Below are 27,737 nucleotides of genomic sequence, written 5' to 3' on the forward strand. Positions count from 1 at the left end.
TTATACACTCGCGCACCTGCCACTTCTCAGGTCGCCTAAGTGGACATACTATGCTGGCTGATAGCGGCCTCCTCCCACATTGAGTATGCTTCACCGCGTAACTAAATTGTACTGCAGCGAAGAAGTCGTACATTTGTATTGAGTGAATAAACAAATGGTTTTTACAACAGTACAGTAATAAACGCGCACCACGCATCAGTCTACCACACGGAAGAGCGTCGCAACATACGGTAGCTGATCCACACAGGCCGTGTAGCCCACTTATCAGTCGTAAAGGGTATTATGGGTAATTCCAAATTTCAGACATACGTATGTGCTCATGTTTACGTTCACATTGCTTGCGTAATAAGACTCCCGAAACTTCCATAATAGAAAGTAATTTACAACACACAAACGCGAAGAACACAGACGTATGTCTCGTTTTCAACTCGGCCGTCATGTAAATGACATATAGCATTGAAACACGTGAACGTGCTGTGTGTTAGCATCGTAAACTTCATATTAGGCAAGAAGCTAGCACACCTCAATCCCGCGACAGCCGCTAATGAGACCAAGACGGGAGCACATGTCTGTGAACGCCCAAACGGAGCCCCTAAGCCACTCTGCTCCTCAGCCACCCCCTCTTCACGGCTCCACCACTCGTTTCAAGCGCAGCAGACCAAACGCACATTCAGCGCTGAACAGTGCGTGGTCGACGCAGTTGCATTTACACGACTTGCAGGTTGAAACATACCTCGATGTCCGTTTAGCAAAGTCGGACACGGTGACGCCACACCGCGGTTCGCTGCGTTCGCTGCCAAGGCGCTAGGCCACTTCATTATTTCAGTTGTCACCACAACCGGGTTCTCAAGAAAGCACGGGTCACGAAACGCAGATTCTGTACTGCCAGAGCTCACTGAGGCCGAAGCCGCACTGCCGCACCATCACTACTCACGGCTTTCCGCCAAGTAACACAGAACCTACAGCACAAGCAATGCACGTACAATCACTTGAGCAATGTTGAACAACGCACGGTCCAGTGAACGATCACGCCGAGGACGAACACGCCACGGCGTCGCTCGGCGCCAGGATCGCGCCTTCACAAAAATCTCTTAACGATGTTGTCTTTAGGCACGTCGGATCAGGTCACGTGAGGGAGTTTTGTACGACAACTAGACACACACGACTCTCGCGGAGCATGTAAACGCAGGATCGTCGCATTAGGAATTATGGGAAGGAATTAGCTGCGGGACTGCCACGCTGGTGAAGCTGCGAGACATCAACGCCTGAAGCAGAAGCAAAATGGCGTCCCCCACGCATACGTCGCTCGCCGCAGCATGCTCTACGCTAACCTATTTCTTGGCACTCAGCCACCAACGTGCATTCCGCCCACTACCGGAAACCAGTTACACCGAAAGTCAGCTGCACTTCCCTTATACGACACCATGTTGCACTACGTTGTCGCTAGAGGTAATGCGCTACATGTAAACGGCGTTGCATCGCTTTTCCCAAATGCGCTTGGAAATGGGATGCGCCACTGTCGCATTCATGTAAACGGGGCTAGTGACCGACTGTGATTGTATGTCTACGCTTCTTTCTTTCTTTATCTTTACTTTGTTATCACTTTACCTCGTCCCCCCTGTCTCCCTAGCGTAGGGTAGCAAAGCGGATCTTCGCCTCTGGTTAACCTCCTTGCCTTTCCCTTTCCTTTTCTCTCTCTCTCTCTCTCTCTCTGAGACACGGAATAGACATTTGTAACTTCAAACTATCGCGTTGATTAGGACAGTAGACTAGCGTGCCCCAGTAAAAACTATATACAGAATTTATTGTTCTACAGCGCCTACTCCTTACGTACTGTAACCGGCGCGGTAAACACAGAAACTCGCGTAGTTTCTAGTACAGACTTGCAAACCCTAGAGGGACCCAGCGCATTGAAAACCCGTAGCAGAAATGCTTTGATTGCCCCAGCATCACAGCATTGTAACCAGCACGTCACTCAGTGGGAGCCATCTCTGTTCCAGCGTCTGTGCCGGTGTCGCAATGAATCCTAGGAAGAGCGACTGTGCCCAGTGCAACCTAATTTAAAAAAGAACGCACTGGTTTCCCACTGCTAGGTACTGGAAGAAGCTGGCATATGAGACGCTCGCGAAGGCTTTCTCTGCCGAGTATTTCGTACACGAATCCAGATGTGCAAGAGTCAGCGCCGCCAGACTTCCAAATTACATCAACTAGGTGTTTGCATGCAACCACTCGATATCCAGAGAACTTCGTGCTGGTCTGCTTCTCGTGCAGGCGAAGGTTAGAGCGCGCTGCTTCAATGGGCACCGATATACGCAAACACTGCGCTGCTAGAGTTTATCATATTTACGTGTGGTCCGCCGTCAATGAAAGGCACATCAATGACAAGCATTTAACCTTCACACATTTTTAAGGAAGTTTCAAGCTGCACCGGAAGACGCAGACAAACTAGAGTGAGAACGGCCCGCACAATCGCTGCTTTCCTTCGGGTCTGCATTCTCTGCAGATTGCCTACGTATTTTGGCACTGCTTGTTAGTTTCTTAAATATGAATACAAACCAAATCGCACAACTTGCGCCATCTGGTATCTCGATCGTGGTCACCCTGGAACTCAAAGCTCCCTTGGGTATTGAGTCAATATAAAGGCGTGAATCAAGTTTTCTATTTTATACACCAGACATACTGTCGATTTCATACGTATCCGACTTACCCATTTATGCAGATCTATGTTTGCATCTTCGACTGAACGCAATTTATCTGTAACCGCACTCAAATATTCAAAACAAAGCTTCTTCGCAAACAATGTATTGACGAGTGTCAAACGGGGGCAAGGAAAACAAATATTTCCTCTCCCTCAACGAGTGCGCTGTCGTTTTCTACTTTAAGTTTAATTTCAGCTGCAGAATCGCTGAATTAGACAAGTAATGTTCTTACTATGAAGCACTGCAACATCTAATGATGAATCGCTTTTTTTTCAGATGTCACAAAATGGCATTACAAAATTACTCCATCTCTGAATATTGTTACTTCAATCCATGTATACGATAACAAGGGAAATGAATTCCCAGATACTGGCCTCGTAAGTATGAAATTCCTCACTGCATGCTTAACAATTATGTGCATGGAAAATTCGTGTGCAGATATTTCGACACCTTTGCCTAATTCACTAGAATTTTAAGCCATACGAGCGCCTGCATTCATTTTCTTCGTAGTGTGCGCTGTCAAAGAATGCCCAAAACACCGTTCACATACAACAATAGAGGGTCACACTAACATCCCCCCCCCCAAATTAATTTGGACCCGTATTTACAGTAACTTGTAGTCGTAACTGTTCCTAGATTAAAATTTCAGCCAAACTTGTGGCCGGATATACCATCAGGGATGCCTGCCCGCGAACGAAAAAAAAATGTAGGTATTCCGAAGAAGAAGCTTAATAATGAAGCCCTTGTCCTATAAATGCTGTTTAAAATCATTGGTATGTCCGTTTTGGGCGAAATGGCACGTCTTTCCCGTTCTAATTTCCACGCGGATATTCGGGTTTCTTTCAGTATGTAACTTTCTCGTATTGAAATTGCCGATCCTCCTCTTCAACGCTCCAGTGGCATCTGATATAGGGAACACGATGTTCTCAAAAAGCCGAGTATTGTATGGTGATTCCCGGCAGTGCGGGAAATGGCGCATGCGAAGCATTTCCGCGAGCACTGCGTCCGTAACCGTGATTGTTCATGCTGCGGGTACTTGGTGGAACGAAGGTGACGTAAATTGCATTCAGGGTCGGTATCCTGATGGAGTGATGACTTTAGTGATAACATTACCTTCGCGAGATTTACAGTGATTAAGGACCGGTGTCGTCCTGGTGGGTGGCCGTAATTGTTGCTGGTGCTGTGCGAATATTCCGAGCTCGGCTAAGTGCCCAAAAACGCTGTCCGTTGTACGTCGACTTGTGTCTGCTGGCGAATCACCCAAGACTTCGCGAACGTTTGCATTTTTTATAGTGTCAGTATGTTGGCTAGAGTAGAGACAACTTCTACTCACCAAGAGAGACGACAGTGCAGACAGGCGAAACTATACAGGTGACGATAAAGAACGCTTCGTTCAAAGAACGGCTTCGTGAAACGGCCAATGCAAACGTGAGTGATAACAAAACAACGCTTGACGTCAGATCAAGCAGCATTCACGACATGAAAGCTGTTCGTGTTTTTCGACAAGAAACGTGCGAGAAACTGCGTCACGCCAGAATAAATACAAACATAACAATGTGCAAAAATGACACTTAAGAGAAACACTCCACTGGTTTAGTTTGGATTGTCGTCATTTCTAAACTATGCTAATAACTTACGAAAATAATCAGGCGAAAGCCTTCTAAGGATGATTGTGGACGTTGTTGCGAATAGCCAGGAGACCATCCAGCGACGTGCCTTATTGCCGAGGCCGAAGTATGTCAAGCAACTGGCGTGGTATGCAGCGGGGATCCTGGATCCCGCTTCCTATAGGACGCGCTGGACCGTGCGTCCCAGCGAAGTCCACTAATGTCGTCCGTACAAATGTGTGCTCGACAAGACGGCTTAGTATATACGATGCCCTTCAGCTCTATGCAGCAGCCGATAAGCTTCTAAAGTATCGTTTGAGCCAGTTCAGAATGGCCGGTGCTCTGTGGCACATGTCCGCTGACAAAAGTTGGAGCGACGGTTGGTTTCTAACTATAGTTACTGAGAACAAAGCCCGAATATATCACACGATAGGCTACCCAGTGACCAAAGTTGGCGGGAAAGGAATCAGAGCTGCTTTTAGTTGGTAGATAGACTGCCAGTAGAAAATGTTTGAAGCATTCTAAGAATGTCAATCTTAATACAGGTATTTCTTTTAGCATTGTAAGAGTTATTCATCCTTAAAGTGGGTAAATACTTTTGGAGCAAATAGAAGTGGGAATTTGTTTGGCGTTGTGACACTTTTTGCGAAATTGTAGATGTTAAATAAATAGCGAAGTTCCATATCTTCTTTTGCAAGAAATATTTCCAAAATCTTCCAGGAAGACGCAATTATGGGTTTCAGTTTCATACTCTCGTTTCTTTTGCATCAAATATTACCGACTTCCAGGCTGTTGTAACCATAATGCAACAGACACTATATGAGCTCACATGTCCAAACAGCATTTTCAAACAAGACAAATTGTGATTAAGACGGTGATGTGTGCCATCTAGCCATAAACGCGTCTGGAAGTAACCACGTCTGACTCAAAAAACAGCGCTTTCGCATAAGGCTTCAAACAATGGTGAGCATTCCGAGGAACTCGTACGGGCTTAATTAAGTTAAAGGCTTCAATTGAATTCGCTATCTCTGTGGTACCTACTGCTTTACAGGCTCTCATAGGATGCGAGACAGTTTATCCGCCATGTCGGAGTTCATTCAGTGCGATAACGCGCTAATCTAAAGGTATTGTTTGGTGCTAGATGGCCACTTTGGCTTTCTTTAAAACATTCTACAAATCTCACTCGCGGTATCTAATGGATGAGAGCTTTTTGGAGGGTTTTACCTTTCGGGCAATATTTCTCAATGCAATTGAAACGTTTTCCTGTAGGCGAAAATTCTCAAGCAGTGAGAGATTGGCTGCATTAAGAAACAGGGGGAGAGAACGCATGAAATCATGGAAATCAGACGTGAAACCTTTCATTCACCTCGTTATTTATCGTGTTTTTTAAGACAAAATTTTCCTTCTCTGCTCACCTAGCTTTGGCCTTCTCTGTTGGCTTAGCAACTAGTGTGTTCAGCTGCTAAGCAGGAGTTCTCGGGAGGAAATCCAGACCGCAGTGGCCGCATTTCCGTGGAGGAAAAATGCAACAGAGCCCGAGCGTTGCACGTTGGGAGCACGTTAGCGATTTCCATGTGGTGAACAGTTTTCCAGTAATCCAAACTACAACATACCTATATGCATATCGTGTATCATGTGGATCTGCATATCGTGTGGGCATTGTTCAAAACGAACTTGTTAGCCGGCAATGCAAAAGACAGCATTTCAAAAACACAGGAGCAGCGAATTAAGGTTCAAAACACGGTACTGCGCCAGCTCCTAGAGACGCCAAAATTCTTTCTCGTAGCAACAGCATGTGCTTCCCGAAGAGCGTGTTGGTGTTGTTGATTTTGTGGCGCAAGAGCGTATTCTTTTTGAAGGCGGTCATTGCGTTGGCGAAGAGAGTGCCGCCACCGAAGAAGAAGAAAAAGGATAAAAAGAGCGCCAAAGAAGCTCTTATTAGCTTTGAAATGTGGTAGTTTGACTGACATGGCAAATGATGTTAATGTGATAGTGATGTTTTGCCTGTTGATAACCTTCTCGGAAAGTCTTCTCACATTAAGAGCCGGTAACTTGGCGTGGCGAAGCCCGCAAGGTGCCTGCTGTTGAGCAGCTCAAACAGCACCTCCTCAATAGCTACGCGCCCCAGAACTGCTGCAAACGTAGCCTATATACTCACACTTGTGGTTGTGTACGACGCCCCCTTACAAGGGTGCTGAATATGATTTGTATTGACATTCCCTTCCGAAAAGGTCTGCTACAAATTGTTTTCTAACGTGCTTGAACTAATCCATTTCTATGTGTGTCTATTTCACTGTCAGAATTTTGTCTACTGGTCCTTCATCTTTTGTCTCGTCAATAAAACCTCTGTTCCTCCACCGACCATACAGTCGCTTATGCCTGTATTAGACCCTGATTTGTCGATCTCCTGCCTAGTAGTGTACTAGTGTAGACATTCTTTTCATGCAGGTGACGGTTGTGGCCATGGTCCGAGTATCCTTGACTAGGAAAGCGGTCTGGAGTCCAAACTGTTTAAAGTTATCCTCATAGAGAAGTGTTCTACGTCATAGCGCGGGCAGGCACGCAATAGGTACTCTATGGTTTCCTCGCACCTACAGGAGTCGCACATCGGGCTCTCGGCCATTCCAATACGACAGGAGTAGGCATTCGTGAACGCCACTCCCACCCACGAGCGACATAGCATGGTTGTTTCGCCGCGGGAAAGGCTAGAGGGCAGTAGAAGCCGCAGCATGGGGTCTAGTTTACGCAATCGGCAATTGAAGGCACCTAAACTCCTGAAATGTTGCGACAATTTGCGTGCAAGCAGGCGAAGTTCCCTGGCAGCATCTGACCTCGCTAAGCGTATTAGGCGTGTCTGTGTGTTTTCATGGGCAGAGCCTACAGCACTGTCAGAAAGGTTGTTGCCGACATTGGCACAGTTAGCAGGAATGCATTGAAAGATAATGCTGCACCCTGTTTCCAGAGCATGGCCGTGTACTTGCTTGATGTCGGATGTCATCTGCTCGTAAGTTCTGTGATGTAATGCAGACTTGATGGTGTGGAGAGCTTTATAGTCACAAAATACCGCCAATTTCTCTGTCGGCTCATCGGTGACTTACGTCCTCGCCGCATGGAGAGCTCAAGTTCTGCTAGATGTAATCATGTGTTACAATTTGAATATGACTGTAAGCTGCTGAGCTGGAACGATGAATACGGCAGTTGAGCTGGTAGGTATATATGGCATTTATGTATGCGGTCATGATACGTCTGGTGCTGTAATAGGAGCGTCAGTTGCTTTAGAGCCGGCGATGGATTATTGGCTTTTGTGATTCCGGGAATAGCGAAATTCCCTTGAGGCTGTCGCAGACACCTCAGGGGAGATGAAGGCGTCGGCGCCGGTGTAGAAGGTGACGACAAGCACTCTTGATGAGCACTAATAAAATTCACTTGAATTTATCCGATGCTGGGCGGAATCAAAGCCACGTCACAAAGATGCGTCGAAGACAGCAAATCGACTCATTAGAAGGCAGCGCCACGAATCCGTTGCGTACCTGCCGTTTCACAATGAACACCTCCAACGCCAATGCTTCAGCTAGCAGGACCAATAATATGCTGGGTAGGCGCCTCTCTTCCATGAACTTCTCGCCAACTTGAGTCGCGGAGTATGGGCCACTAATTGTGCGTAAGGCAGGGAACGATTCTGAACTTTCGCAAGTCCCGGCGTGCCATGGTTGTCATCTCAGATGTCCCGAGTGAACTTCTCAGTGATGCCACAAGATGGCACAGCGTGTCCTGAAAGGAACATGACAAAGCCCTGTTGCCGCATGAATCGTTTCCCAGTGTTCGCATGCAGCGGCACGCCAATCACTTCAGAGGCCACACGCAGACTTCGCGGCGGCAGCCATAGATGGCGCGGAGAGATGTTACGGAAGTGCGAAGTAGGAGTCCCGCTGCAGTACACACCTCATACATAACATGTTTAGACGGTGGCAATAGGTTGTGTCGCTATAATGATTTACTGCCGGCGCAATCCCATCGACAGTCATCATGAAATTGGTTGTGCGGCAATTTTCTTGCCGACAATACTTTTTCTCCTGCTATATCGACCGCTGACCATTTACGTTCACACTGGCTTTGAATTCCTGCGCTTGTAGAAAGTCCATGATCCCCAGAGTTCCTTCTAGTTTAGTACTTTGGCACTCCACTATGATGTGCTTTGTGGTCTCTAGAGTTTCTCAGCACGCATACATGTCATCTTGTTGTGAATATCAGCTCTGATGCGCTTCTGTACTCAGGCAGGCAACCAAGGCCTCAAGGGTGCGATCTTGTACGCGTTCCAAAATAGAACGGAGGCGGTTCGTTCTTTACGTCATGAAATAGGCGGTATGTTCCGTTCCGTTCGTCCGATAGCAGACGACACGGAATGATTGACAGCAGATATCACGTCGCAATTGACGTCATGGCGTTCGGCACGGTTCAAATTGACGAATCGTATTTGGCTCGGTGGAACGAACCGCCTCCGTTCTATTTTGGAACGCGTACAAGATCGCACCCCAAATGAGAGTCACTGCCATGTGTGTTGTACTAATTCCATTTACTGAATTCTCTCTTGGGTTTGTCAATCTTTGTTATCTATTTTGTTTCTATCTCTTGTATGTTTTTACAGTGTGTTTCTCTTACTCTTTTTTTGAAGGCTCCGCGCTACGTATTAACACATTACATTATCCTGCACTTCGTAGCCAAGTTTCGTGGCGTGTTGCTCTATTCGATATTCATACTTTCGACGTGCAGATATATGAGTAATTTAGTCGACCACTTGTTTCATTCCAGCCCACTGAGTTCCTGTTTTAAACTTATGATGTGTAAAACTTATGATCTATTGGGTTTTGCGGCACAAGGACCACTAATGGCGAGTGAGCTTCAAGAAGTGGTATGAGATAATCGATGGGGGGAAATGGCAAAGGGTTCTCTTTAGAACTAATCACCCGAACAAGGCCTCTGGTGTTGTCCACAGAATGACATTTGTGAACATTAGTAATTGCACCATGAGTGTGCTCTAAATTCCTCGCACCACATAATATTTATTGTAGCCACAAATTTTGTTTGTCATTACAGCAGCATCCCGTTTTCCTTATTGATGAGAGCATCTTGGTGGATGCTTCAGTGAACGTTTGTTATGGTGCGTGTGCCCCAGGTGCCACATAATTTTTAGTAAACAAGTTGAGTGGTCAAGAGCACTTCTGGAGCCAACAACGACCTTCCAAAATTCGCGGATACAGTAGGCGTACATTTGCATCGAACATTAAGGGCCTGATAACCGATTTACGAATTTAGTTGTTTAGTGCGCAACGCAAAGCTCCCCCTTGGTAGTGTTTACATCTGCCGCGGTTACTTCCAGACATGCGTGAATATTTAGTAAGCATATTTTTCGATCTGACCAGCCTATAAAAAAAGTAACAGTCCATCATCCGGCAGCGCTGAGAAGTGTGAGCGATGTCGATAGCCCACCTCTCAAATACTGAAAGCCGCCCATCTATCTATTTTCAAGAGAGTAAGTGTAAGCGGTTACCCACCGGCATTGTGACCGTTTCAACAACGTCGAAAATTAAAAAAAAAGCTGGTTCACCAAGTTCGCGTTGTTGCACAGATATTTCTTATATTAGTAGCGCGTTCTTTTTCCCAATTACGCCCCTACGTCATGGCTGGCTGGCCCCCGTCGGCATTTTCTCGATTCACGAGCCAAGCCAATTCATCAAAAATAACGGGGGAGGCGGTGCCACATTTTTGCTCAGTACAAACGATGTCCTGTCGGCACATTGTAAGTGAGGAAAAAAATTTAATAATAGAAAGTATACTGCATTTATATACTATTAATTAGACGATAGAACTGCGCACACTAGTAGAAGGTCACGGGCTGAGCCTCTTATTCAGCTTCATGTTTTTGCCGTGTGGGGCACCAAAAGTCATCTTTTGCGACTTTTAGCGATGAATGAAAATATAAAACCCCGTGTAATGAGAAAAACGTGGCTCGTTTTAGCCACTACGATAGGGAATCATTCAATCAGCGGGGTTATCTCGTTTCATGTCCTGAGCGGTTGCCTGTCTCCTTAATAACAACAACGCTGCACTGAAGCACATTTAAAGCCATTTATTGAAACAATGTAGGCGCGATGCCCCGACTCCACTTGAGTAAAAAAAAAACGCACGCTGCGAAGCCCCGGTGACCAAACGTGCACCGAGGAAGCTGCCGCCCGGCATCCTTTCCGCGCCATGGGAGGGCTCGGTCCTGGAGCAACCTTAGCGCGATACAGCTGAGGGTTTGTGCCGCAGAAAAATGTGGCGTCGACCGTCGTTTCGGCAAATATGATTTCCAAACACGCACACGCAGATACGCAGCCTCTCCTTGTAGCGGGGCAATGTTGCTGAAATAATTGCATTTCTCGAAATAACATAGGCCAGAAAAATCGTAAAGTGTCATTGACACAGAACCTATGGACAAGGCAGCGTCGGACTGTGATTTCAATATAGGTGAAAAATAATTATTTCATGCGGAAACTCCAAAAGCACAAACGCCACTTTCCCGCGTTTCTACCAGGCATAGAGCGCCCATGGCTTCAGATATTTGCGCGAGCCGGCACAGGCAAATCTCAAACGCCATAAAACGACGTGCAGCACCTCCAGATGGCGTTCACCTCCGCCACATCACAGCCCACGCAAACGGCCGCTTTACTATCAGAGGGATGGCCTTCCTCCTTAGCGTTCACTACCAGGGTTCCCCGGTGAACTTTACGATTACCTAAGCTGCACTTACCTATATGCGTTAAAAGCAGTCAGAGACCTTGCAGTGCTATTATATTTCCACTCTTAAGGCGATTTTTTCTGGCGTCATTCCGCGCGCCGTGAAAAGGGAGACCAATGAGACCAATCCCATCAATGACGTCATCAATGACGTGCGCGCGGGAAGCCGCTGTCACCCGGACCTTCCGTCATCGCTTGATCGACACTCTTGTCTAGTTTCAGCCGGATGACTCGTTTCATACTTTTGTCCTCTAGCCTCACGCCTTGTTCACACATGTTTAATCTGCCTTTCCTTTGGTTTCATTCGAGCTTCTTTTGTTCCTCATGATTTTCGATCGCACTTAGAACTATAAACCTTAACCGAGAGGTCCCTACGAAAGGGGTTTTGGAGGTAGTGCACTATTACCGACACTCGATGACAAGACGCACCTTGGACTCAAGGACGAGAAGGCGACCCCCAGTACCTCATTTTATTTGTCATTTCGAATGCGGTGATGTCGCAAATAAAAGGGAACCATACGCAAATAATTGAAATCACGGTGACAACGACGTTGTCACCATCATCTCCCATGGCTCGCCTTAGAAACGAATGCGGAAAAATATAAAGCCAGCACGTGCAGACAAAGGACATAGCGCACGGCACCTCAATCCTAAGCGCAGAGTAAAAAATCAGAGGCGGGATGTTTATGCTGTCACGTGACTGCCGCGGAAGTGCCCAGCCAGTCGGGGAGGCCACACTGCTGCATCATCGGATGTATGTATGTATGTTATGAGCGTCCGCTTTGGAACAAGGCAGTCGGTTGCGCCACGAAGCTCTTGCTATTATACTGCCTAATGTCCTACCTAGGTTAAACAAGAAAAAAAGAAAAAAAAGCCTAGGAACTCTCTCAACCAAACTTTCTGATCCCCTATTGCGAACTTTGCTTTTGTACGTCTCCGTTTTTTTGTCGTTTCCCTACTTTTCTTCCACCAATATTTCACTCCGCTCTTACTAATCTCTATTGCGGACATGTACGCTTTTCCACTGCTCTCGCTGAACCCAAAATATTCAAGGAGGCCTGTGGTGCCTAAACCGACCGCTGGGTAGACATCTTCACATCCTAATAAAACATGCTTTATCATTTCCCTAGCTTTACCACAGCAAGCGCATGCTTCTTATGCCTTCTTATATTTCACTTATAGGTGCGTGTTCTAAGGCGTCGCAATCTCGCTTCGAAAAGTAATGAGCTTCCCTTTGAAATATCATAAATTGTTTCTTTCCTGATTTCGTTTTTTTCCTCTTGAGTAGATACTCCTCCAGCTGTCTTTTCCATTGCCGCCACTCATCAGATTGTTTCAGCCTCTCTGACTTTCTGCTTTGCTTTCCTTGTTGCTGTGTTGCTCACCCTACAGGCCGCGCACTTGCTGGTAAGTTTCCTAGTTCTTTTCCTCTTCTGTGAATCAATGTTTTTTCCTGTATAAATACCTCTACACTCTCCTAGCTCATTTACTTTTTTCCATATTCCTCAGTTGTTCTTCATAATCAATTTTACGGCGAGCTCCATCACTTCAAAACTAGTCCAGCCTCAATCTGCACAACTATGTCGTTTCCCTGCATCATCGTTTCACAGCCGGCGGCGCGGTGTGTGTTTTTTTTTTTTGTCGACTGTGCCTGGGGCTTTACATCACCGAAAAAAATCGCATCAGTCCTTGAACATCTGGTGCTGAACGTACGAGTTTTTTCATGGGTATTTTTCTCACTGAAGAGCTGCCTCCGATTGTAATATTTGCACCGTCAGCATTGCCTGGAAATTTCTCCTACGAACACTTCTTGCATGAAACACTTGTGTGACTGTAGGCCCTCGTTTTTTTGTTTTCATATTTTTTTTAGGGAGGAGAATTTCTTCTTGGCCCCGTTCACCTCGGCGTCGGATCATATGGAATTTTTAATTTGAAATACGGCTCTGGCAGCGGAGAGTAAGTAGTGTCTTCTACAGTAGCTACATTGGATATTGGCTAGTAGTCAACGAGATATGAATATGTCCGATCTTACAAACACTTGATATGAGAAATCACGGAAGCAGGCATTCTGACTTTGTTGGTTGGACGCGAATTACGGTAGAGCGAGGAGTAGACAGAAGAAATTCGCACGGAATGTCTTCGCTTCGGCTCCTTTACAAAACCTATTTGGCGTCTATTTTATGAGCACCTACTGCCATTTTTCTTAGACTGTCAAGTATGAAGGATATGTAGATTGCAGCTGCAGCCTCAAGGAAATTTAGTCTACTGTGACGTAGGGATAATAGAAATGATGCCAATTTAATTGAATAACGGAAATAACGCATACACACACACACACACACACACACACACACATATATATATATATATATATATATATATATATATATATATATATATATATATATATATATTGCCACGACAAACTTGGTGACATTCAAGTTGCGCGCCCTTTGCATTGGGCGCTGTGCACGCCGTACAGTGGCGTTGTTCAGCAACAACAGGCAGCGATCTTCGTGGCACGGGCAGCCAGTTGGACCCGGCTCGCACGCGCCACGCGCACGAGGTGTCACGCGAGGAGAAGAGGAAGACGGTTCGAGCCCAGCTGGAGAACGCGAGTGCCGCGGATTTCTGCACGACCTCAGTGACTTTTACTTGTGGGCACAAGTTCGCCTTTAATAAATATCCTTGTTTTACTAACATCGTTACATTTCTGGTGGAGGTGCGGGGTATGAGTCGAAGCCCCACGAACGAAAGTCAGCGTAGCCCCGACAACCCGCGAGTCCATCCCGTGGAACTGACACCTGTACACCAGCGGACCAGCCGCCGTCTTCGAGGTGACTCGCCCGAATTCGGCCCTCTTCTCTTCTTGCCAAGAGAAACTCCCACAACGGACGCCGCCACCATGACTACCCAGGTAACACCGGCACAGCTAGTCGTAAGCCAACCTCGCAAGCCGCCAACATTCCATGGTGACTCGTTCGAAGACGTGGAAGATTGGTTGGAACTGTTCGAGAGAGTGGCGAGCTTTAATGAATGGAATGAAAGACAGAAGCTCCGTAACGTATATTTCGCGTTGGAAGACTTCGCAAAAACGTGGTATGAAAACCACGAACCCTCTTTGACCTCTTGGGAGGAATTTCGACGACAACTGCTAGCAACGTACGCGAGCACGGATCGTAAAGAAAAGGCGGAAATCGCACTTCAAGCCAGGAACCAGCTCACAAACGAGAACGTGGCGATGTACATCGAGGACATGTCCCGCCTGTTCAAGCGTGCTGATCCCACCATGAATGAAGATAAGAAGCTGCGCCATCTCATGCGTGGAGTAAAGCAGGAACTCTTCGCAGTTCTCGTCCGCAACCCACCGCGCACGGTCGCCGAGTTCCGATGTGAAGCAACGACCATCGAAAAGACACTGGAACAGCGGGCTCGGCAATACAACCGTGAGGCAAGCTGCGCACCTGTCCATGTCTTCCCTGGAGGCCTGCCAAACGACCTGGAAGCCCTGCGGGAGCTTGTCCGGTCAGTGATCAGGGAAGAGCTCAACAAGTTGCAGATACCTCAGGCTCCAGCTGCGCTATCTATCGTCGACGTTGTCCGGGACGAACTCAGGAACGTCATACGGGATCCAGAGCGCGAGCCACAGCCGACGCGGCGCACCCCAACGTACGCCGACGTACTCAGGCAACCCGCGGTACACAGTAGTGGAGCAGTTGCGACGACCGTTCCCTACCCGTCGACAGTACGCAGTGCACCTCGTCTACTGGAACCACCGGCTGCCTATCAGCCTTTAGCACGCAGTGCACCTCGTTTCGAGGAACAAAGGCCCCGCAAAAGTGACGTCTGGCGTGACCACGAGCGCAGGCCTCTCTGTTTCCACTGCGGAGAAGCGGGTCACCTGTATAGGTTCTGCCCGTACCGTCAAGTTGGGTTAAGGGGTTTTCCCTTAAGCGCACCATGCCCCCGAAACGGTGAACGGCCAGCGGAGATCGAAGAATACTTGTCGACGCGCCAAAGCCCCGTTACTCCTCGCCAACATCAACCACGGGCACCGTCGCCCATGCGCTACCGATCGTGTAGCCCACGCGCGTCTCCAAGATTGCCTAGGCGTCGTTCACCAAGCCCGCACCAGGAAAACTGAAGCAAGCGACCTGTGGAGGTGAGGCCGCTGATAACCAGAGTTTCGAAGATCCTCCAACGCGATTCCAGTGCGGTGACGAGATAATTCCAGTCTACAGGTGCAGGAACGAAACGATTACGTCAGATTTGCGGTTGATAATAGACGGATGCGAGCTGAATGCCTTAGTCGACACCGGCGCTGATTATTCAGTAGTAAGCTTCAAGATGGCGAAGCGCCTTAAAAAAGTTGTGACGAAGTGGACTGGCCCGCCGATACGCACGGCAGGCGGCCATCTTATTACGCCCCTTGGCCGATGCACCGCAAGACTTACGATCAAAGGCTTCACATACGTTTCTGACTTTATTGTACTGCCAGAATGTTCACGGGAACTTATATTGGGAATGGATTTTCTACAAGCTAACGGCGCCATAATTAACCTACGTAGGTCCAGTGTATCTTTCTCGACAAAACAAGCTATACCTGTGGAAGAATCGGAGGAGCGACGTCTCGCTGCACTGCGCGTCGTTGACGATGACGTAACTGTGCCGCCACGCTGCAGTATAATGGTTCTTGTGGAGAATGAAAGATTTTCTGACCGCGAAGGCATAGCAGATGGAAACATAGAGCTCCTTTTTAACAAAGGCATTTGTGTGGCTCGGGGCCTTGTTCAGTTAAGCGATGGCCGTGCAAATGTCGCACTTACAAATTTCGGTAATGAATTCCAACACATCGCACAAGGAACAGCTATTGCCTATTTCCACGAGTTCTGTGAAGCGACCGAATTATGCAGCCTAACTACGTCAACTGCCCTACCAGGAACCTGCAGTGTCGACAGATCAATTACCGTGAACCCGAGACTCCCTGAAGCCCAAAAGAAACAGATATATGCCCTGATAAAGGATTTTTCTGACTGCTTCTCCACGTCCTCGAAGGTACGGCGCACGTCTGTTACGAAGCACAGAATCATAACAGAGGACGCCACAAGACCGGTATGCCAGCACCCGTATCGAGTGTCACCAAAAGAAAGGGAGATCATCAAGAAGCAAGTAGAGGAGATGCTTTCAGATGACGTTATTCAGCCTTCCAGCAGTCCATGGGCGTCTCCGGTAGTGCTGGTTAAGAAAAAAGATAACACGCTTCGATTCTGCGTCGACTACCGTAAATTGAACAGCGTAACCAAGCGGGATGTGTACCCCCTTCCGCGTATCGACGATACGTTAGATCGGCTCCGATGTGCAAAGTTTTTCTCCTCCCTGGATCTCAAGAGTGGATATTGGCAAATAGAGGTGGATGAACGGGACCGTGAAAAGACAGCATTCGTAACCCCTGATGGCCTCTACGAATTTAAAGCACTTCCATTCGGCCTCTGTTCTGCACCGGCAACTTTCCAGCGAATGATGGACTCTGTGCTTGCAGGATTGAAATGGCAGTCATGCTTAGTGTATTTGGATGTGTGGTCGTATTTTCCACCACATTTGACCAACATCTAGAGCGCCTGCGACTAGTGTTAGAAGCTATTCGCGCAGCAGACTTGACAATTAAGCCGGAAAAATGTCAATTCGGCTTCGATGAACTTCGGTTTCTCGGGCACGTCATCAGTTCTGAAGGCATTCGGCCAGATCCCGAAAAGACAGCAGCTGTTGCGAGGTTCCCGACACCCACAGACAAAAAGTCAGTGCGACGTTTCTTGGGTTTATGCGCATACTACAGAAGATTTGTGGAAAACTTTTCAAACATTGCTGAGCCCCTTACAATACTGACAAGAGAAGATCAACCTTTCATGTGGACAAGCGAACAACAAGACGCCTTTGACGAGTTAAGGAAACGCCTGCAAGCTTCTCCAATCCTTGCCCATTTTGATGAGACAGCCGACACTGAAGTTCATACCGATGCGAGTAACGTCGGCCTCGGTGCCATACTAGTGCAGTGGATTAACGGCCAGGAGAAAGTAATTGCTTATGCCAGCCGTAAGCTCTCGAAAGCAGAGGCCAACTACTCCGCAACCGAGAAAGAGTGCCTTGCAGTCATTTGGGCAATATGTAAATTTCGGCCCTACCTCTATGGTAGACCATTCCGAGCAGTCAGCGATCACCATTCGCTTTGCTGGCTGGCGAATCTCAAGGATCCATCCGGACGACTAGCAAGATGGAGCCTCAAGCTTCAAGAGTAGGACATTACGGTCGTATACCGATCCGGGAGGAAACACAGCGATGCCGACTGCTTGTCACGCGCACCCGTCGAGACAACTGTGCCAGAAGAACAGGATTTCCCGTTCCTTGGCATTGTTGACGCGTCACAAATTGCTCAACAGCAACGAGATGACCCGGAATTGATTCCACTTATACAGCGCCTGGAGGGACTCGACGTTCAACTGCCGCGTATTTTCTCTAGGGGGCTATCCTCGTTCTGTCTGCGAGGAAGTGTACTCTACAAGAGAAACTTCGAGAACAGCGAGACAAAGTTTTTACTTGTCGTACCCACATCTATGCGAGAAGAAATTTTGCATGCCTGTCACGATGAGCCGACGTCTGGACACATGGGCGTGAGCCGTACAGTCGCCAGGATTCGTCTGAAATACTACTGGCCCAAGTTATTAGCATCAGTGCAGCACTACGTCAAGACTTGTCGCGAGTGTCAAAGGCGCAAGACTCCATCCGTAAAACCGGCCGGCCTCCTCCAGCCAATAGAGCCACCAAAAGCCCCATTCCAACAAGTCGGTATGGACCTCCTTGGACCCTTCCCAACATCATCTTTAGGCAAAAAGTGGATAGTTGTGGCCACGGACTATCTGACCCGTTACGCAGAAACTGATTCCCTGTACAATGCAACGGCTGGAGAAGTCGCGAAATTCTTTGTCCACAATATCGTGCTCAGACATGGCGCTCCCACAGTTGTTATCACCGATCGTGGAACGGCCTTTACTGCGGACCTAATGAAATGTTTGTTGCGAATGACACATACTGATCATAGGAAAACTACGGCGTACCACCCTCAGACAAACGGTTTAACTGAACGCCTTAACAGAACACTGACCGACATGCTTTCGATGTATGTCGACGTTGAACATAGGCTGTGGGACGAAATTTTGCCATACATCACCTTCGCATATAATACGGCCGTTCAGGAAACAACACGAGTCACCCCGTTTGAACTTGTATTCGGCCGAGCAGTATCCACAACTTTGGATGCTATGTTGCCGTTAGATGAAGAAACCCATAACTCATCTGACCTGGATGATTTCTTGCAACGAGCCGAGGAGGCACGACAGCTGGCAAGGTACCGAATACGCCGCCAACAACGCATCGACTCCAGCCGGTACAACCAGCGCCGTCGTGAAGCTCATTACCAGCCCGGTGACAAGGTGTGGGTATGGACCCCAGTGCGACACCGTGGACTGTCTGAAAAGCTTCTGTGCAGATACTTCGGCCCTTACGAAATACTTCGTCGTATAAGCGACGTCACTTACGAAGTGAAATCCGCTGGACACGAGAGCCCAAGACGGCGCAACCCCACGGAAGTTGTACATGTTGTCCGCATGAAACCCTACCAGGAGAGGTCATGAACAACAGCAACAACAACAAAAAAGTGAGCGTCCACAGGAACCCCTACTTCCTCTCACACAACGGGCCGATGCGGTAAGGAGGGGGATAATGCCACGACAAACTTGGTGACATTCAAGTTGCGCGCCCTTTGCATTGGGCGCTGTGCACGCCGTACAGTGGCGTTGTTCAGCAACAACAGGCAGCGATCTTCGTGGCACGGGCAGCCAGTTGGACGCGGCTCGCACGCGCCACGCGCACGAGGTGTCACGCGAGGAGAAGAGGAAGACGGTTCGAGCCCAGCTGGAGAACGCGAGTGCCGCGGATTTCTGCACGACCTCAGTGACTTTTACTTGTGGGCACAAGTTCGCCTTTAATAAATATCCTTGTTTTACTAACATCGTTACAATATATATATATATATATATATATATATATATATATATATATATATGGGTCATTCCATCTCAAGTGTACTCGGTGTTTTATCGACCATCTGCGATTCTCCTGAAAAAAATCATACTGTTTTACCTCAAAGTGCGAAGTAATTATTCAAGCAATTTTTCTTGAAAAAAAATTTCTAATGCCCTGAGGACGCTTTGAAGATTGCGCACACAAGTGAAACTGTGCCAGGTAGAAAAATTTCTACAAAGTTATTGCTTTGACATGTTAGTGCGAATATTTTTTTAAATAGTCGCCAGACGGTGCTCTTTCGTGACTATTGTCGTTTATTACGTTTTGTTTTAATTTACATAATTTTTAGCCGTAAGAAAAAGTCGACAATTTCCCTTTTTTAAATATTTTTTATTAAAGAAAGTAACGTTTCCACGAGGAATATATTGACAATAGGGGCTTGGTATGTGTGTATACTAGATGATAAAAATATTCGTATAAGAAATAAAGCCTAAGCTTTTGCCTAATGTCATGGTAAATATGAAAAAAATTACGTTCTGACTCAATTTGTGGCTTCATTTTCGCAATGTAGCGGTCCAAGTAAAAATATGGCATAGTCGGCATCGTATAGTATGCTTTGCTGTCTATCTATGTGCAAAGATTCAAAAGATTAAATTTTGTTTTAGGCGACAAAAAAATTTTTGAACTGCACAATCACAAGGTTGCGCGGAGCATCTCTTTGCTTCGCCTTCACTGCATAGCACGTCGGCCGGTGTTTCAGTCTCGCTCATTTTACGCGCTTCTTCTTTTTCTTTTTGAAGACGAGGTCTTTTTTGGCGACTTCAGGTTGATTTGCGGTTCGTGGGGACTGAGTTTCTGGCCATTGTCATCTTGTAAGATTATATAATTGCAGGCCTTCTAGTGCACGTAGGACAACAAATAGGCGTCTGAGTTAAGCTTGGAACGCAAAAGATGCAGAAAGTTTGTGTGGTAATATATACGGAGAAGTTATAACGCGTAATTTTTAAAAAATACGGTGAAATAAGTTCGATCAACATGCCACCAGCCACTAAAAACGCGCCAGAACAGGAACCAGAACTGTGGCTTTATAAGCCACCTGTGCCACGCAAAAAGAGCAAGAAACGTAATTCAAGTTTACGGCCCCGTTTTTTCGTCCTCCTACGAATGTAAGGCTAGAATTTTTATGTGCATCCGGCAACACAATGGCACTAAAATCACCCCTTGTCCTGGAGAGGAAATACATGAACTAGAGACATCGTGTAGTTTAAACGTGCCATGAATTATTACGCAAATCCATGTACCTGAATTCCCAGAAGCTGAAGACGCACCAAAACTGTCGTCCAGTCTGTCGACTTGATACATTTTCTTCACACCTCGATCATCGGAAAGAAACTGTAAACATGAAAGCCGGTTTGCTTCTGTGACAGCTGTAGCTTTGCCTGGGATAAAGCGGAGCAGTAACAGACGAAACACACCTATCGTCTGCTCGTAATGCACGCTCCTCCCGTCGTCTTGACGTCGCATTCCCAGCCTCGGTGGGTGGCATCGCGGGACGCGTTTACGATACGAATACGTGTTCCAACCAGACATTTAAGGCCGCTTCGCAGACATCCTGGGTATCAAGCCGGCCAGTGGCCTTTTTCGTTGTTTTAGGTTTAGCAGAACGCCACAAATCGCCTGTTCGTTGAATAAAGCCACAGTTCTGGTTCCTGTTCTGGCGCGTTTTTAGTGACTGGTGGCATGTTGATCGAACTTATTTCACCGTATTTTTTAAGAATTACGCGTTATAACTTCTCCGTATATATTAGCACACTAACTTTCTGCATCTTTTGCGTTCCAAGCTTAACTCAGACGCCTATTTTTTGTCCTACGTGCACTAGAAGGCCTGCAATTATATAATCTTACAAGATGACAATGGCCAGAAACTCAGTCCCCACGAACCGCAAATCAACCTGAAGTCGCCAAAAAAGACCTCGTCTTCAAAAATAAAAAGAAGAAGCGCGTAAAATGAGCGAGACTGAAACACCGGCCGACGTGCTATGCAGTGAAGGCGAAGCAATGAGATGCTCCGCGTAACCTTGTGATTGTGCAGTTGAAAAATTTTTTCTCGCTTAAAACGAAATTTAATCTTTTGAATCTTTGTACATAGATAGACAGTAAAGCATACTATCCGATGCCGACTATGCCATATTTTTACTTGGACCGCTACATTGCGAAAATGAAGCCACAAATTGAGTCAGAACGTAATTTTTTTCATATTTACCATGACATTAAGCAAAAGCTTAGGCTTTATTTCTTATACGAATATTTTATCATCTAGTATACACACATACCAAGCCCCTATTGTCAATATATTCCTCGTGGAAACGTTACTTTCTTTTATAAAAAATATCTAAAAAGGGGCAATTGTCGACTTTTTCTTACGGCTAAAATATATGTAAATTAAAACAAAACGTAATAAACGACAATAGTCACGAAAGAGCACCGTCTGGCGACTATTTAAAAAAAATATTCGCAGTAACAGGTCAAAGCAATAACTTTGTAGAAATTTTTCTACCTGGCACAGTTTCACTTGTGTGCGCAATCTTCAAAGCGTCCTCAGGGCCTTAGAAATTTTTTTTTCAAGAAAAATCGCTTGAATAATTACTTCTTCGCACTTTGAGGTAATACAGTATGATTTTTTTCAGCAGAATCGCAGATGGTCGATAATACACCGAGTACACTTGAGATGGAATGACCCATATATATATATATATATATATATATATATATATATATATATATATATATATATATATATATATATATATATATATATATATATATATATATATATATAGGGAAACATCCTTCCAAAAGAATCGCGAGAACACCTTACATAGCCTTCCAATCTAAGCACCAGAAATGCGATAAATTCTCCAACCAGACTGTAGCTCACTGCTATTAGGCGTATGAAACGCCGTAGAGATCTGTATTATGAGAATGAAACTACTCTATATGAAAGAAAGCAGAGCTTGAAAGCGCCTAGTTGCTGTAGCGTCATCGCAACGTTTCGCTATGGAAGGCACGGGGACGCACGAAATCAGTAGAAAGTCATTCATTTCTACCAAGATAGACTTTTATTGCTCTTATTGGCTACTATATTAATCATGACGTGTATCCATTGCCTCTAGTTATTATATTGAAATACTCCGGCAAGCTGCAGGCCCAAATGCATAGCTTGAAAGTAAACTATGCATGACTGCATGCTCTGCGCAAGCAGCTTGATGGAAAATTACGTGCTACCGCAGCGATAGTCCATTACCACCGCTAAAATATTTATCATGGTTTCACGTTGCTTAGCAGACTGGTTTCTGGGCGGAGTATGGAGACCCCTTTACGGCTAATAATTGAACGCACGCAATACACACACATGAAAAACAGAATGAATATCTGCTCGGTAGCATGTGCTTTTTTTGTGTAAACGTGGTGCCCCTTTTTATTGCAACGCGCAGCAAACGAACATGCGGGACAATAAAATTTAACTGCCACGAAGGATAGCATTCAAGTCGACACGAATGTTAAGCGTTGCGCTGACCACTGTCGGATGGTGTTCTGAGAATACGCCTGGGTAACAAGTTGGCGACTGCGACTCCGCAGCAAAGAAACAGAAGGCTCTTTTGTTGCACATAAACTAGACGTGTCTCACACTGCTGCTCTTGTGAGCTGCACAAATTGTTCTATGCACGACGTTGTGGCGGGCACATAGCTGAACAACAGGAGCACGAAAAATCAGCTGGAAAAGATGTAACAAGTGAAACAAAAAATATTTAACAATTTCGTATTCCGCCATGACCTCAAATTTGTGCATGATGTGGCAATATAAGGTATGTGCCAAGGCCCGTGATCACAATTATTACGGCGAAAAATTGATTTTGATTTGAAAAAAGTGCAAGCACAAATTAGTTAAGAGGACCCCTACCTTGAAGTCTTCAGAGTACACGCAAATACGGCCAGGATAGTGCTCGCACACAAAGATGTGGCCTTATAAACAAACCAAGTTATGAGAACTGGCATTTGGGCAGAGTGGTTAAGCGTCATCTTCTCTACAGTGAAAGAACACGTGGAGGCGGCCGAACAAGATTGGACGGGCAAAGTTGTCCTGTATTCTTTGTTTTGGGCCGTCTATTGTCGCTCTCTACATAAGACAAGCCTACATTAGCTACCGACAACTTACGACATCCTAATTAGCTTTTTTTTTATTTCCGGGGCCACCCCTTAGGTTGGAAGTCACGAACAACAACAAACAGTCAAGGTCTCCCGCAGAAACTAGTTTAATTAACAAAACGCAGACATTAACATCTCAACCATAAAAATCAAGTTTAATTACCCGAGCTGCCAAAATGACTAGCTTGGGAGAATCCATGACGTGCAGAATTGTTACATCTACAACCTATTGGCGACGGTAAAGAAATGAAGCATTGAATTGACATGAAGAAAAGTGGGCATTGGATGGAACAAGACGTAAGGAGTGAAAAGTATGCGTGGCAATGTAATCACCACTATCGACGAAATAGTGAAAAGCGCAGAAAAACGTTTTGAAGAGCTGCACAGCACCCAGAGTAACCAGATAACTTTCGCTTCAACGTAGTGGCGAAGAAATAGAAGTTCTCGTGTAAGGTCCTGTCAGTTTAGAAGGCATTTGGAAGAAATGCGCAGGTTGAGTGACGCAGGCGGGGGAATGACATAGAATTTGTTATAAGATAGCATGAAAATGTTTCAAAAATGTGCAAGCATCAATTTGCAATAAATGAAGACTTCAAGCGCACGAGAATGTTGTAACCAGGATCACATTACTAATCATGTCATGCGCGATATGGTTTTAGCGTTACGCAATGCGCCAAAGCGTAACTGATGAAATGCTGCTTTTTTCCCAGCTATCCTCACTCTTTTGCTGCATTTTGGTACGTACTTATGTGCCATTATTGCGCGCTAGCTCAATCTAAATCGCTCATAATGTATAATATCACGAAGCAATGCAACTGCCTGCTTTATGGGATGCTTCTTGCTGTTAATACTGTGATGTTATGTAACTTGTTGCTGTTTTTATGCAATGTTCATTTCTCTTGTTTACCACCTGTATAGTTCCTGTATAGCATAATTGTCTTCGTTTTGTGCCCATATTCGAACCCTTGTATGATATCTTTTTGCCACTTGTATTTTGTTAACCATTGTACTTCATGCCCCCTTCACCCTATGAATCTTCGTAAGCCTGTGAGGAAAAGAATTAAATAAATGAAAAAGCAGGGTAAAGAATACAAATATTACATCGATTTATCTCACATTTATTATTCAACAAAAAGGCAATCAGTGATAGATTCACGACACCACTTCAAATCAATCAACATCCAGAACTAATCAACAATGGGTCACATGCATGCCATAAATCAGGAAAATAAGAATTCTGCGGAGTATAATCAATCTTAATGAAACGTTTTTGCATAATACAAAAAAATATTTCATTCTTTAGAGATGAAATCAGTTATGTGTAATCAAGGAGTACTCGAAGCCTATTTCAATTTTGGTTGTTCACAAGTAAAGGAGGAAATGGAAATCGCCGAAGGGGCCAAGGCACGTGAAAATACCTCTTCTAAATCTATTGGCTCTAATTTGTGGTCGTCGGGTCGGACTGATCACCCTTGTTTATTAGTTGTTTTCATCGGAAACTCTTCAGCGTCCGAACGTGGGCGAACAGCGTCGTTGTCGACGTTATTTACCCGACCTCAGGGAGGGCGCCAACCTGATTTCTCTGTGCTGCCTGTAAGGTGGATCGGTTCTCGCTGAGAACAGCTTGACCAATCAGCATCGCTCTGTCTGAAGCAACTGCTTAACTTAGTGGTTATATTTTCTACCGAAGTCGATGGTACATCCTGACAGCACTCCAGGAGCCCGACCATAGGTTTAGGTTATCGTACTTCCGCTTGCTTCAGGACTTCCGCGTGCAGTCCGTGCATTATTAGTGCTACTACAGCAGAAGAAGGAGGCGTAGGCTCAGCCAGCGTTAAAAGGCGACGTTTTAGAAAGAAATACTCGACGAGGGAGCCCTGCTTGAATTTAAAATTAAGGGCAGCGTTCCGTCTCCCCCTGGATTGCTTCGGAATTTCGTCAAGGATTTTTCCTTCCACTGGTTTCAAGAGTTGCCATCTTTTTCAATAATGTGCACATTGTACCACTTCCATGGAACACCTCCCAAGTAACTATGCACGTTAGTAATATTCTCCTAATTAGAGTGCCAGTTGTTCATCCTAGCGCCATATTCATACAATTCAATCCAACTTAATGGACTTGAAGACGTGCTGTCGAACGCATCGGGCTCTATAAATTCAGTCATCGGTTTCTCATCATTTAGAGAGCTTATAAGCGATGTCACCAGCTTTCAATACGAGGCTCACCTCTTCCATCGAAGACCATGATCTGGATTCCTTTCGACGCATCGGTTGAAGAACTAATTCGTTGAAGATCGCCAGACGCAAGTTTGCTTTCACAGCACCCTTCCGACATAGTTCAACAGAGCCCACGGAAGCCTTCTCTAAAACCACGTTCACTAGTTATGCCGAATTGACTTCGCAGGGAAGTTTCACCGCTGATTCATCTGGAGCATGGTATCCCAAAAAGCTTATATTCTCTGCGGAGGTCTCCTCAAGGAAAATGTCACCTACATGTTGGAGTCAGTTGTCGGCTTACCAAAGTAATGTACCACTCATAATTAAAGGATACAGTAGACGTAAAGCATTGCTGTGGCACTGGCGTACATCTTGTTTCCCTTTATTCTAACCTCATTCTCCTCTTCCCCTGTACCAAGCTTCCTGCGCTTCTTGATTTCCTCCGAGGCTCATACAGCTTCACTGATCATTTAGACATTGTCGACAAGAAAAGTGTGATCTCATTATTTGAGTAAAAGAACAGGTCAAACGATTCTTGGGGCAACATATTTCACAAATGCAGGAAGGTATACGATAAAGATTCTTTATAGTAGTTAGCTTGTGGGGGTTGGTAAAAACCATAACTCTTTGTTTCTCATGTAGACTATCCTTTTATTTGCTCGTAGGTTTGCAAGGTCGAATATGTATGAATTGTATAATGATTATCGTATAATTGATGTACAGGAAAAATATTATATCGTACGGACAACTCTATACTCTGCATATTATAAGGTGAATTTGCCATACATCTTATAGCATTCTTTTGTAGTAGATGTGCTTAAACTATTAGTAATACATGTTGTATCCCATACAAAATGACAATACTGAAGCAAGGTAAGCACCAGTGAAACGTAGAGTAAAACTTTAATCTTTACAGGAAGTATATTTCTTAGTCGAGTAATTATACCAACTGCAGGGAAACTTTAGAACAGAGGCATTCTACGTGTTTATGCAAACTTAAGTCTGTTGAGAAGAAAACACCCAGTATTTGAATATTATCAACAACTTTGATTTTATCATTACCCATGCTTTGATTATGTAATGTTGGGATAGTTTTGACCTTACGTGCATATAGGATAACTTTTGTTTTGCTAAACTTTAGTTTAAGAATATCAGCATCTGCCCATTTTTTTTATTTTTGCAAGCGCACAGTTGGTTTTGCCTTCAATATCACCCGTCGATATACCAATAATAAGACCAGATGTGTCATCGTCTAAATAAATAAATCGGGCGTCCTCGTAGCAGAACACAATGTCATTTATATAAACTGCGAAAACGAGTGGCCCCTGAATGCTTGCTTGAGGTACTCCAGCAAGTATTGACTGTAAGGATGACCTGTTATTGCTTACATATACATATTGAGTTCTTTCGGAAGGTACGATTTCAGTGGATCGTTTCCTATTCCACGTATTCCATATTGTTTAGGCTTAGAAAAGAAATCGAATGACTTATTGAATGGTATGACTTGACAACTCTAATATACAGAATTTTTTTCAAACCTTCAGATATTACAGGCAAAACTGAGATTGGACGATAGTTGTTAATAAATATCTTACTGCCACCTTCAAACACTGGCAAAATTCGATCTTCTTGCATGGCCTTAGGGAACACAGCACAGCATACAATGAGATTGTAAATATACGTTATTACTGGGAATATAAATCGAGTAGGTCGTTTATGGATGTAATGTGAATTCCAGTAGTATCTGTGGATTTACTATTTTTTAGAGAGCTGATACAGGATAAAACGTCTACGAAATCTGGAGGTTGCAAAAATAGCGAATTCACCGGGCTGGAATTTAATGGACTTGTATCAGAACTAGTAGGAATAGAACTACTATTGCCACTGTTTTTTTTATAAATAAAGAAGTGATTAACCACGTTTGTCATTTCAATACCTGAAAGATCTTGGCCTGCAAGCTCAATACTATGCAAAGCATGCAAAGAGCTATAAGCAATGTTAGGATTCAGGAGCTGTCCAAGCTTTTTCCAGATCTGGTCTGACTTTTTTAAACTGTCACCCCAAATATGCTAATATAGTATTTCTTTTTCGCCGTCTTCAGTTTAGATGTAAATTCATTGCAGTATGCTTTAAATTCTTAATGTACCTCAATATAC

The 27,737-nt window shown here is 45.3% G+C and overlaps 1 protein-coding gene across 3 annotated transcripts in view; it reads left to right on the forward strand.

Annotated features, from left to right (window-relative positions):
- Positions 1 to 27,737, forward strand: part of LOC135916087 (uncharacterized) — a 113,924-nt gene that overhangs the window by 73,545 nt on the left and 12,642 nt on the right. For 2 of the 3 annotated variants that reach the window (XM_065449316.2, XM_065449318.1), the window contains exons 6-7: positions 2,976 to 3,076; positions 12,954 to 13,039. In XM_065449316.2, the coding sequence (XP_065305388.1) occupies positions 2,976 to 3,076; positions 12,954 to 13,039 (187 nt within the window). Of the gene's footprint in view, positions 1 to 2,975; positions 3,077 to 12,953; positions 13,040 to 26,246; positions 26,353 to 27,737 lie in introns of all 3 variants that reach the window. The other variant, XM_065449317.2, reaches the window with a different exon arrangement.

The sequence above is a fragment of the Dermacentor albipictus genome, chromosome 7 (assembly GCF_038994185.2).
Source record: "Dermacentor albipictus isolate Rhodes 1998 colony chromosome 7, USDA_Dalb.pri_finalv2, whole genome shotgun sequence".
NCBI lineage: Eukaryota > Metazoa > Arthropoda > Arachnida > Ixodida > Ixodidae > Dermacentor > Dermacentor albipictus.